The 13,851-nt window shown below is 41.9% G+C and overlaps 1 protein-coding gene across 1 annotated transcript in view; it reads right to left on the reverse strand.

The window, feature by feature from the left end:
* Positions 1-1,476: 1,476 nt before the first annotated feature.
* LOC115460640 overlaps positions 1,477-13,851 on the reverse strand; it is a 59,565-nt gene continuing 47,190 nt past the window's right edge. The window contains exon 8 of the mRNA XM_030190406.1: positions 1,477-1,766. Coding sequence (XP_030046266.1) covers positions 1,760-1,766 — 7 coding nt within the window. The 3' untranslated portion in view covers positions 1,477-1,759. The remainder of the gene's footprint in view (positions 1,767-13,851) is intronic.

Consider the following 13,851-nt stretch of genomic DNA (forward strand, 5'->3'; position numbering starts at 1 on the left):
TGATTCATTGGACTATGACAGAATTATTGATAAATTCAACACCAAAAGACGGCTCCTCATTCTTTAGTGAGCATAGTTTCTCAACTTAATTTGCTACATACTATTATACAGCTTTGGAATTGTACATTTATGCACTTACTGTTTTTGTATTAAAGCACACTGCGCTGTTCTTTTTAAATAGTTACACTTCTTGAGTGCATGTAACCACACCTGTACTTTCTACATTTGAAAAGTAAGAGATGGCTTTGTTCTTGGTTTTTATTTTAAACTGTTTGTTTTTACAAATGTCCCTGACACAGCCTTCAGGTGAAACATAGTCATATTGGATCATTTTCAGTAAAGATTTTTTGGTTTGTTCTTCGTCTGTGATTTGTTCTGTCCTTTGATAAACTATTGGGGGGGAGGGGTTCACATTAAGTAAGTGGTTCATGTTGGTGCAGAGCAGCTGTTGGGCAGAATACTTAGAAATCCATCATCAAGTGCATTCTAAGACATTATTTTGTAGTATCCCAAGAAACACTACTCATGTCTCTCTCTCTCTCTCTCTCTCTCTCTCTCTCTCTCTCTCTCTCTCTCTCTCTCTCTCTCTCTCTCTCTCTCTCTCTCTCTCTCTCTCTCTCTCTCTCTCTCTCTATATATATATATATATATATATATATATATATATATATATATAGTGCCCACCCATATTAGCTCTGGGCCCAGCCAAAATGTCAGGTCTGGCTATGCCACTCAGATGGACCAGTATGGCTGGTCTTATGTACCTTCCTGGCAGACTTCTGTGTGTGATTGACTTCTTTCCTATTGGCATAATGTATTTCCTTTTCCCCCTCCCCTAATTTTATCTGTTTAATTTTTATTGTGAACCGCTTTGACCATATTTTGTAAAGGTGGTATATCAAGTGAAATAAAACATAAACATAGATTTTAAAATTCCTTTATTTACATACATACTTAAAGAACGTACATGTCATTTCCGCCAGCCCTCAAGAATGCATGCTAATGCCTACATGCTCACTCGTTCCATCGCACCTACACCTGTAGTTTGTAAAGTGAAGTCGGCATGTACTTGACTTTATAAAATTGATGTAAAAGAAGCCTGTGAAAACTTATATTAACTAAGCATACCTTTATTTATTGATTGATTTATTTATTTGTTACATTTGTATCCCACATTTTCCCACCTATTTGCAGGCTCAATGTGGCTTAAATAGTATCGTAAAGGCGTTCGCCAATTCCGGTATGAACAAATACAGTAATGTTGTGGTAGAATAAGGTTTGTGCGTACAGACACATTAAGGAATCATAGAGAGGAAGAGAATAGTAGAGAGGAAGAGTTATTATATGTCCGTTACGAGCTTTGGTTTCGTTGTGTTGCAGGGTACAGGCATTTGGGTCGGTAGAGTATGCCTTTTTGAACAGGTTAGTTTTTAATGATTTCCGGAAGTTTAGGTGATCATGAGTTGTTTTCATGGCTTTTGGTAATGTATTCCATAGTTGTGTGCTTATGTAGGAAAAGCTGGATGCATAGGTTGATTTGTATTTGAGTACTTTGCAGCTTTATAAATTTCTCTCATTGTTCCACTGAAAACTCAGTCTGTTTTCTAAAAATGGCATGCATAACTCCAAATTATAGTACAAATGTTCCAAATATTAAAGCAAAATGTTATATGTTGTTTGCAGATGACATTATATTCAGAAACAGCATTTGTCATTCAGATACTTCTTTCTCCAGCATCAGTAGAAGCTCTTTATCATTTCATTCCCTGTAATGACAAAAAAAAGCAGTGTTATTCTTCAACTTTCCATTTCAGTTTTCATGTGGGATTTGATTTAATTACAAATAAACAGCTTTTTCTGGCTAAAATCCCTCCCCCCCCCCCCCCCCCCGGATCTCTCATCGGCACAATCAAATTGCCCAGTGCAAACTTTCTGCTGAATACACTCTTAGTATCTAGCTGTATATCATCTATGGAAAATGAATTGAGCCAATAAATGTTGGCATTGGAAAGTTGAGAAATGAAACCTCTGTGTGTGCATATCTTATTTTTAACATTTTGGGTTGGTAAAATATATAATGAGGGGAGTTTATGAAGAGCACTAGCATATCAGAAAAAATGTTGTTTAATATTTAGCAGTAATCTTAATTCTAGGAACTTTATTGGTCCAGCTTTATTGGTCCTGCATAAAAATAATATATAGCATAAATAATAATGAGTTAGTAATGAATACAATAATTACATTTTTATGAATAAAATCATTGCCAAATGAGGTTTTAAACACTGTAATGGAAACAGAAATGGGGCTTTCGAGCTGGCTTTCAGTAGGGAGCAGCAATTACTAGTTTCTGGCAGCTGCATCTCCCAGACAAATATGGCGTCAACAGTCTGTGCTCCTTGTTTCAATATGTATCAGATGGGCACACAATCTGCATTTCTGGGTTATGAATATATTACTATCCAAAATCTAATTATTTCCCAATAGTCAAGAATTTAACGTTTAAAATTGCATTTACTAGACAGAGAAAATTTGTGATGGGAAAACAGTCCCACTCGCTGCAAAACTTTAAGAAAGGCAGCCTCCCAATGATCCCTTTGGGAAATGATGTGATATTGTACCACACTGTATGCACTAATGGCTCCATAAATGAACTCTTAACACTGTAAAATGCTGAGTCATGATACTTGTACAAATCTCACTAAGCATTAGATTCTATAACCTAATACCCAAAACAGTGAGAGGAGTAACAGGGATCGCAATGGGGATCAACAGAAAGCACAACATAAAATTCAGTAGCAAGTTGGTGAATTGCTGTGTAGCTCTGAGAAGGAAAGAATTTTCCTCCCCAGGTCTTGCTGAGTGCCTTCATTGTATAAAATCTATACCAAATCCCTTCAAGGCGATACTACTTGAAAGATATGGTAGGAAGGAAAAGGGATACATTCTGGCCACGTCACCCAGGATAAAAAGGAGCCCACCTGTAGTATGCACTAGCTCCCTCATTCTATAAGGAGAGTGCCTACATCTATGTACCATTTGTGTGTTCAGTTTAATACTAGTACTTACGTGCTCGAATGTTACAGATTCATATGTGTTAGTTTGGTGCTAAGTGGTATTCTATAATCTTAGCACGCAACTTGCATAGCACACAAATACAAGGAGTGTTCATATGGGCAGGGCATGGGTAGCTCCCACAATTAGGTATACATGTTATAGAACAATCTTCTGTATGTGCCAAACACTGTTCCCTCTAAGCTGAACATGTGTCCTCCAACCACATTGCTACCAGTGGAGGGTGCTGGTATTATTCTGTTTTTCAATCAATAGGGACAGGCAGTTTCCCTGGAGTCCTGCAGAGCTTGTCTGTCCCTCACTATTGGAAATGTGACCATGAAACAGCACCACCCACTGACAGGACTGTAGGTGGAGGACTCCCACTCAGCTTAGAGGGAACAGTGACATCAAAGTACAGCAGTCAGGCACACGCATTTATGCCTGTCATAGAAATGGCATAAAAGGGCATGCCTGAATGTTGCTGTGTAAATGCTGCCTTACACTAGTCCTATATAATAAAACGCACCTCCAACATTCTGAAGCTGACTGCATGGCTGAGGCATTCCTGCTCTCTGTATACATCTCCTGAATTGACATCACGTACTTCCGGGTTCGTCACAAGCAGAAGTCACCAACCACACGAGGTTTCTCGGCTTCAGAATGTTGGAGGTGCATTCTATTAAATAGGATTGGTCAGTTCCTTGAAGCACAGCCAGAGCTGTGTGAAACACTCTCTCTCTCTCTCTCTCTCTCTCTCTCTCTCTCTCTCTCTCTCTCTCTCTCTCTCTCTCACACTGTCTCACATACATTCTTGCACACACTCTCATTTTCACAGACACACTCGCACCCAGACTCACTCTCTCTCTCTCTCACACACACACACACTCGCACATTCACTCTCTCTCTCTCACACAGTCACTCTCACATACACTTTCTCAAACATACACACTTCGAGGAAAACCTTGCTAGCACCCGTTTCATTTGTGTCAGAAACAGGCCTTTTTTTACTAGTATTCTATAATTTATTTTTATTTATTTATTTGTTACATTTGTGCCCCACATTTTCCCACCTATTTGCAGGCTCAACATGGTACCGTACAGGTGTTCACCAGTCGTTGATAACAAATACAGGTTATATTGTGGTCGAAGTGAGGTAGGTGTGTATCTGGCACCATGAGGATGGAAGAGATGAAGATTGTATATTGTCCAATATGATCATTGGTTGTGTTGTGTTGCTGGGTGTGGGGATTTACGTTGCATCGGTGGGGTAAGCCTTTTTGAAGAGGGTGGTTTTTAGTGATTTGCTGGTCATGGATTATTTTCACAGCTTTTGGGAGTCCATTCCATAATGGAATTTGGGGGCCCACATGGAATTTGTGCTTACTGCCCAGCATTTTGGTGCCTAACCTTTGGAGCACTTTTTAGAATTGTCTGCAAGAGCTAAAGACAGTGATAGCAATAGTGTCAATCCTTCAGGAGAAGATAACGTCCCTGCTGTAGCAGTAGGCCGTGGTGAAAATGTTCTTGGACCCATTGTTTTAGGAGATAAACCCCAGAAACAGTTGTAGGCTCTCCCAAGCAGACCATGGAATCTGGGTATGAAAGGGAATGGGACTTGATATACCACCTTTCTGTGGTTTTTGCAACTACATTCAAAGCGGTTTACGTAATATATACAGGTACTTATTTGTACCTGGAGCAATGGAGGGTTAAGTGACTTGACCAGAGTCACAAGGAGCTAAAGTGGGAATCAAACCCAACTCCCTAGGATCAAGGTCCACTTCACTAACTACTAGGCTATTCCATCTACGTGTGCACCACATCCTAGTGTGGATGTATGTGTCATTAAATTCTTCTGGCGCTAAGGAATTTGGAATAGGAGTCCCTTGTCTAAATTGGTATGAATTAGCCACCAAGACAGAGTCCCTGGGGAAAAGCATGACAGTAATAACATCCTAAAGGTCTCCCATGATCTGATACCATTGGGAAGACAGGGTCCACTGAGCTGTATTAAAACTGAGGCATCATACAAGGCTCTGTTTATAATACACTATAAACAACAGATACTCAAATACACCTGTAATCAATATAACTTCTGTTGTTTAACATCTACTGTTTCTAAATAATAGTTTTTATGGTAAAATGGACCATCAGATGCATTCTTCCATTAAGCACAAAGCTTATTTCCAGGTTATGGAAGAAGGTGTGTTTACACATTAATTCGTCATCAGTCAACTGATTTTTACTTTTTCTTTTATTTGCTATTATTCCAGTATTATCACTTATTTGCTATTTTCAATTCATAGTATTGCAGCATATATATAACTTTAAAACTTCCAAACTGAAAAGTACTTATCTCAAAAGATATCTTGTAAATCTTATCTGTTTCTCCACCAGTCGTCTGCATATCTCTCAGTAGCCTTTCCGTAACTGCGCCACAGAAGCCAAGTAATCCTGGACCAGGCGCACTTTAGTATTCTGAAACTGTAGGTCTTGCATCGTTCTATATTTCTGCAGAATCTGTTCCTTATGAACAAACTTCTATATCGGGACCACCACTGTACGAGGTTGGGCTGCACTTTCCACGGTCTGCCCATACGGTGCGCATGTTCTACATGGATAGGCCCCAGCAACGAATCAGAAAGCAACTTGTCCGTGAACCATTTTTATAGTAATTGCTTAAGGTCCTTTTCTTTCAGAGTCTCCAGAATACCCACCACTCAGATATTATTGCGGCATGTTCTGTTTTCCAGATCATCCATCTTGTTAGTGCAGCCCGCCACTTGTTTCTTGAGTCTGGCAAGTTCCTCCAATACTCCAGTAATGCCTTCCTCCTCGGCACAGACCCTAGATTCTAGCTCGGTCACTCTGGTATTAGACTCGGCCACTGCTTACGAGAGGTTTTGGACACTGGAAGTGAGTACATCAATTTTCGTACCCAACGCCAATACCACCGCCGCTCTAAGTTTCTCAATTAGCGTGTCAGTAATCGCGGGGCCTTCTGTTTGCTCATCTGCCATCTTGTGCTCACCCGCTGATGTGGAGCATGCTTTAGCTTTGTTCTTACTAGTGCCTTTAGAAGCCATTTCCACCCCAGATTTCAAAAGATATTTGTCCATAAATAGTGGGGTATTCTGTCATCCGCCACAAAAAGGGGAAAAGAGCAAAGTTTATAGCACAAAGATGCTCAAGAAAAGAGGGGGCTGAGGAGCTCAAAGAGAACACAGCCTTCTAGCTCAGTTCCATCACTTGACCCCCCCCCCCCCCCTTCCCCAGATGATTTATCACTCTTTAACTTGTCAATTTGGCTCAGTATGTCTTCCAGGTTCACCGTGATTTTTTTCAGTTCCTCCACATCGTCGCCCTTGAAAACCATTTCCAGTACATTTAGATTTCTTACACCTTCTTCCGTAAAAACCGAAGCAAAGAATTTATTCAGTCTCTCCGCTATGGCCTTGTTGTCCCTGAGTGCCCCTTTTGATCCTTCATGATCTAACTAGTCCCACGGATTCCTTCTCAGGCTTTCTGCTTCTGATGTACCGGAAAAAGATTTTGTTTCTGTGGCAAGTTTTTCTTCATATTTATTTATTTATTTATTTGTTGCATTTGTACCCCACATTTTCCCACCTTTTTGCAGGCTCAATGTGGCTTACATAATACCGTAATGGCGTTCGTCAAGTTGGTTAATAACAAATACAAGGTTAAATTGTGGTCAAATGAGGTAGGTGTGTATCAGGCACCACGAGGGTTGAAGGGAGTGAAGATTGTATATTGTCCAGTACGATCATTGGTAATGCTGTGTTGCTGGGTGTGGGGATTTACGGTGGACTGGTGGAGTAGGCCTTTTTGAAGAGGTTGGTTTTTAGTGATTTCCTAAAGTTTAGATGGTCATGGATTGTTTTCACAGTTTTTGGGAGTCCATTCCATAGTTGTGCACTTAATCGGCATGGCTTAGGACCATTGATTGTATTAGGTTTAGAAAGCTATCTCTCGGGAAGAAAGGTTTTAATCGTTTAAGTTTCCACATTGAGTAGAACATTTTCTTTATTACGGAGTTTACTTGGCTCTCGAGGGTAAGGTTGCGGTCGATTGTGACTCTGAGTATTTTTAGGCTGTCTGAGGTAGGGAGGGTGTAACCTGGGGTGTTTATGGTTGTGGGTTTGTACTTGTTATGTTGAGATGAGAGGATGAGGCAGTGTGTTTTTTCAGTGTTCAGTTTCAGTTGGAATGAATTTGCCCAAGAGTCCATGATGTTCAGCCCGTCATTGATTTCGTTGGTTATTTCTGTTAGGTCTTGTCTGAAGGGAATGTAGATTGTAACGTCATCGGCATAGATGAACGGGTTAAGGCCTCGATTGGATAGGGACTTTTCTAGTGGGATCATCATTATATTGAAGAGTATTGGAGATAATGGTGATCCTCGAGGTACTCCACAGGCTGCTTTCCACGGTGGTGATATGTTTGAGTTTGATTTTACTTGGTATGTTCTGGTGGTTAGAAAACCCTTGATCCAATTACATACATTTCCATCAATCCCAAAGTGGCCAAGGAGTCTTAGTAGTATATTGTGGTTTACCATGTCGAATGCACTTGACATGTCGAATTGGAGGAGAAGTATACTTTTACCTGTGGCTAGTTCCTGCTTGAATTTTGCTAGGAGAGTGATTAGGACAGTTTCAGTACTATGGTGAGGATGGAATCCTGATTGTGAGTCGTGTAGTATTGAGAACTTGTCCATGTATTCCGTAAGCTGTTTGGTCACCAAGCTTTCCATCAGTTTGACTACTAGTGGGATAGACGCAACTGGGCGGTAATTGGTGAGGTCATTTGTGTTTTTCTTAGTGTCTTCTGGTATTGGGGTGAGTAGGATGTCGCCATATTCCTCAGGGAAGAGTCCTCGTTGTAGCATGAAGTTTAGGTGGGATGTAAGGTCTGCTAGGAAGCAGTCGGGGGAAATTTAAGTAGGTGACTGGGACATGTATCCAGTTTACAGTGGGTGTTGGTGAACCTGTGAGTTGCTTGTGTAACTGATTCAGTGGTGAGGAGGGTAAATGTTGACCAGATATGGTCAGCTGGGTATCCACCAGGGGTTAGGTCCAGGTCATTGATGAAGTTTTCGATGTTGTGCTGAGGAAGTGTGCTGCGTAATTTTATTATTTTTTCATTGAAGTAATTAGCAAGTTTGTCTGCGGGTGGGATGTCTGTGTTGGTTGTGGTGATAGGGGTGGTGTCTAGCAACTTATTAACGAGTTGGAATAGTTTATTCAGATCTTTGTAATCTGGTCCTATTTTAGTTTTGTATTTTCTATGTATCTGTTTCCATGCATTGAGTGTATGTTCATCTTTTATTTTTTCCATGCTCGTTCAAGTTTCCTGGATTGTGTTTTGAGGTTTTTCTTTTATTTAAGGTTTTTCAAAAACAATACATTCATAATAATATAAATGCAGGATTTGGAAATAATATTCAACAGAGATACATCTCTCTTCATTAAATTAGAAAAACAGGAAATATTTCTTATACATATTGACCACCATAATTTGGGAACAAGATATAGGAAAACAAAACAAGAAGGGAAAAAAAACAGAGGAGGTATAATCCTCCTTTTAAAGCAATCACTCAGAGGGGTGAGCGTTAGACGCCCACTAAAAGGTACAACCAGCCTCCTAGGGGGTCATTCAGGGCTGAACATTTCCCTTTTCCTTAGAAATAATAAATTCAGCTAGCTTTTTGGGGTCAAGAAAAACATAATTAGCATTATTAATTGTTACCAGGCATCTGCATGGATACTTCAAAGTATATGACCCTCCTAAGGCGAGAGTCCTCGGCTTTAAAACCAAAAACTCTCGCCTTCTCTTTTGCGTATCTCTATTGAGATCCGGGTAAATCTGAATTTTTTCCCCCAAAAAACTGGCTTGCATATGTTTAAAGTATAAACAAAATACATTATTCCTATCAACCTTGAAAGCGAAGGATACTAACAAAGTCAATCTTTGTGTGATGGTCTCTAGAGAGTTTTCTAAGAAAGCTGTTACATTCAAATCAGGTAATGGTTCTGGTCTAGCAGATTTTCCAAATATATATTGAGTCTTGACTACCGGAGGAAAACTCTCTTTGGGAATTTTCAAGATTTCTTCAAAATACTTCTTAAGCATATCTGTTGGTGGTATTAAAGGTGCTCTGGGAAAATTAAGAAGTCTCAAATTGTTCTTCCTAGTCTGGTTATCAAGATACTCAACTTTTTTACCCAGAATCTCTTTATCCTTAATTATTAGACTTGTAAGGTTTTGTAAAGATTTTAATTCTCCATCTAAAGTCTCAATCCTCTCTTCGTTTTTTTGAGCTTGGGAGGCTGTAAGAGCTTGTGAAGATTTAACCGAGGATAAATCTTCTTTTAAGATATCAGTTACCTGAATCAGGTTCTTGTTCATGCTCTGTATGGCGTCCCATAGGTTCTCTAGGGTTATCACTGCTGGTTTAACAACTCCATGAGACTCTCCGGATACTTCCCTCAGAACCCTGGTGGAGACGGGGTTTCCCACGTCGTCTTTCCGGGTAGAAATCACCTCTGGGGTCGGCATTGGAGTAGGTCCTCCTCTCGCAGCTTGAGAGCAGGGCACTTCAGTCCGCCCTACAGGCTGTACTCCTACTGCAAGCATAGTTCCGGGTCGTGGAGGGGCAGTGAATGAAGGCGGGCTCAACGAGACACCTTCTGTGCTGTAGTCCGACGAAACAACGTCAGGACTGACCGTCATGGGTGTCTGCGGATCCAATCTCTGAATTCCCCAATTCTCAAGCGTCTGCTGATGGGGAGTGGAGTTAACGGGACCAGAGGAGGTAGGTTTCACCGCTTTCCCCTTCCTTTTTCCCATAATGTTACCGGGTAAGGTTCAATCCACCGCAAGCTTAGGCAGAGATCAGGAGCTCAGAGATCAACTTCCTCTCTGAACGCCATCTTGTTCCTCCTTCCACAAGAGAATTCGTGTTTTGAGTTTTTTTTAATTCGTCATTCAACCATGGTATTGAGTTTTGTCTCTTGTCTTTAAGGGTGCTATTTCATTTAGTACGCTTCTGCATCTATCCTCCCAGTGATTGAGGTAATGTATGGAATCCGTTCGTGTTGTCCATTCGTTGTCATATATCAGTTGCCAGAATACTTGTGGGTCTATTTGTCCTCTCGTAGTGTAAGTTATGTGTTCTGGAGTGTGGTTTAATCCCTTCTTCTGCCAGTCTAGGGATAGATTCAGTTTGTAGTGGTCAGTCCAAGGTGTTTCTGTCCATTTGATGTCGGTTATTAATAGGTTATTATCTGTGGACCATTTGTATGATAGGAGATCCAGTATGTGTCCCTTGGTATGGGTAGCTTGCATGTGAGGCCATTTGAGGTCCCAGGACTGTAGGAAGTCTTTGCATTCACGTACATTGGTGGAGTTGGGGTCCTCGAGGTGAAGGTTTATGTCACCTAGTATTAGTGTATTGGAGTTGTTTACGCAAGTGTTTGAGATGAAGTTCATGAAGATAGGCTGGCTTTCGTTCCAGTTACCTGGTGGTCTGTAAAACAGGGCACAGTTCAGATGATCAATCAGGGATTTATTATGGATTCTGAATGAAGCAATTTCTAGTTGGGGTGTTATGGATTCGGCAATAGTTCTGGTGATGAACTGGGTTTGGTAAATTAGTGCTATACCTCCACCTCTCTTTTCCAGTCTGGTCCAGTGAGTGATTTTGTAACCTGGGGGGCATAGTTCAAGGATTATGGGGTCCTTTTGATCGTGGATCCATGTTTCATTGATGAAGATAAGATCAAGGTTTTCTGAGCTGATCCAGTCTGATATTGTAGTTGTTTCGTTAACTATGGACCTAGCATTAATGTATCCCACTTGGATATTTTGGTATGGAGCTGCTAGGTTTGATGATATGTGAATTTTTGTTAGATGTCGTTCCTTGGGTGGTGTGTGTTTGTTGTGGTCTTTCCTTCCGTTGTTTTGGTCATGTCCGTATTTTGATAGTCTTCCCATAATTTGGTGGGTGTCAGTTTGGTGAAGTGTGGAGTGTTTGATCAGTCATTGCATCTAGCTTGACAGTTCTTATGTTACTTCTTATTTTTTTCATTCAGATCCTTTTTCAGTTCTTTTGAAGGATGCTCTTTTGGCTCGAATAGCCTCTTCCACTTGACCTGTTAACCATGCTGGCTGTCATTTGCTCTTCTTTTCACCTTTGTTAATACGTGGAATATATCTGGTCTGGGCTTCCACATGGTATTTTTAAACAACATCCATGCCTGATTTAAAGTCCTAACCTTTGCAGTCGCCCCTTTCAGCTTCTTTTTAACCATTTTCCTCATGTTGTCATAGTCACCCTTTCAAAACTGAAATGCTGCTACAATAGATTTCCTTAATGACTTCACTCCAGTTATCAGCTCAAATTTGATCATGTTATGATCACTGTTTACCAGTGGATCCAACACTGTTACCTCTTGTACCATGCCCTGCATTCCACTAAGGACCAGATCTAAAATAGCTCCCCCTCTTGTCAGTTCTTAGACCAGTTGCTCCGAGAAGCAGATATTTATTACATCTAAGAATTTTACCTCCCTAGCGCTCTCTGATGTAACATATATCCAGTCAATATTGGGGTAATTCAAATTACCCATTATTATACTGTTGCCCAATTTGCCAGCTTTCCTAATTTCTGTAAACATTTCTTCACCTGTCTACTCATTCTGTGGACGGTGGACAGTAGTACAACCAGTGGCGTAGCCAGACAGCCAATTTTGGATGGGCCTGAGCCCAAAGTGGGTGGGCACAATATTTTCTCTGCCCTGCCCTACCGCAAAATATAAATACATTAGCTAATAAGGATCCTCAAGCTCTGTCAGCTGAAGACTTTCTCTGAAGGTGGCCAGAACTCCCTTTTACCAAACTTGGCAGGCAGCAGCAACATCAGTAAGCCACTGATGCCAGCACCCTATGCGTGCTTAGCTGTCGGTGACTCGAGCATGCTGTCACCGACTGCAGAGCTTGGTAGAAGGAAGTTCTGGCCGTCTTTGGAGGAAGTCCTCAGCTGGGGGGGCTTGGGATCCCTACCAGCTGTACAGCAAGGGTCAGAAATGGTGTTAGACATGCTAGGGCCCCCTCCCTGATCCCCTCTCCTCCCTGCCTGCCCTCCGATTTCCCAACCTGCCATTACTGTCACACCAACAGACCCTCACCAAATACAGAACAAGGGATCACGTATCAGAAATAAAAATATTTAGACAAAAATTGAACTTGGAACCCCAAAAAGTTAAACTTAGCATGTACTTCAACACTGGAGAAATAAAAACAGAAATGCATTTCCTTTCTCCTGAACACGATACAAACACATTTGCTATGTAGATTTCCCAAAGCCAACATATTCCATTTAAAACATTCAAAATACATTGCTTTTTTCTACCTTTGTGGTCTGGACATTGTATTTTTCCATCACGTTGGTTGCAGTTTCTTTTCTGCTTTCCTGTCTATCGTCTTCTAATTCTCTTTTAAGTGGCTGCTGTCCATTTGTCTTCTTTTACCTTCACTACACCTGCTTCTGACATATTGACTTCTTATTTTTAGCTCTTTCCTCTCTTTTTTCTTCTTTCTGCCTTGCTGTCAACTCAAATTTCACCCTCTCACTGTTCTCCTCCTTTTTAGTTTACAGCTACCTATCAGATTTTCATCTTTTTCTCTCACCCACTAGCTTTTCCATTTCCCCATCTCACTCCTTCCTCAGCCCTCCATTCCCTTTCATTACCATATTTCTATCCTCTGTAATCACTATCTTTTTATTTATTTCCTTGCCACCCTCTTCCTCTCCCTCCTGGCCTCTCCCACATGGTTCCGCCATCTTCCTTCCCTCCACCCTTCTAGCCCAGCATCTGCTCCCTCTTTCTCCCCACCCCACTCTTGCAGCCTTACATCTCTCTGCCCCTTCTCTCTTCCCTCCTGCCCTCTCCCTCATGTTCCAACATTTCTTCCTCTCTCTTCCCTCACTCCCACTGTCCGGCACCTCTCTATCACCCTTCTGCTCCTGAATCCAACATCTCCTCCTTTCTCCCCTCTCCAGCTCCTGTGTTTCTCTCTCCCTCTCATTCACCGCCAGGTCCAATATATCTCCCTCTCTCCCGCTTTCTACCATTTCTCCCTCGCTTGTGCCATGGGTCCAACACTTCTCTTCCCCCTCCCCCCATGCAGCATTTTCTCTCTTCCTCCCTTCCACTGCCATGCCCAACATTTCTGCCTCTCCTCCCCTCCCTTGTGCCCCATCCAACATCTCTTCCTGCCCTCCACCATCATGTCCAATTTTTCACCATCTATCTTCTCCTCCTCACCACCCCCTGACAAGTCCAACATTTACCATTTCTCCTTCCCCACTACCCCCCATGTCCAACATTTCTCCCTCTCTTGTCCCTTTCCCCTCCCAATGCAAGATTTTTTCCTTTCTTACCCCTCTCTACCCTATGTCCCACAATTCTCTCTTGCCCCTCTCCACCTCATGCCCCCCCTTCCAGCATCTAAAGAAGACCTTCCCCCAACTCTCCATCTCTTCAATGGGGCACAGCACCACACTTAGCAGGCTGAGGTCCGATCCTGCTTCTGCCTCCCTCTCTCCCACAGCGCTTCTCAAACGCTGCCTACCTACCGCCGCCACGATCTAGTATCTTCCTCCCATCTCAGCACTGCAGCAGCGGAGCAGCGGTAGCGATTCATGCTGCCTCCTGCTTCGTTCTCTAACCTGTAAGCGTCTCCTCTGCCGCGCGCCTGCGTCCTGCCCCAGCA

This window comes from Microcaecilia unicolor, chromosome 1, assembly GCF_901765095.1.
Source record: "Microcaecilia unicolor chromosome 1, aMicUni1.1, whole genome shotgun sequence".
In the NCBI taxonomy this organism is placed as follows: domain Eukaryota; kingdom Metazoa; phylum Chordata; class Amphibia; order Gymnophiona; family Siphonopidae; genus Microcaecilia; species Microcaecilia unicolor.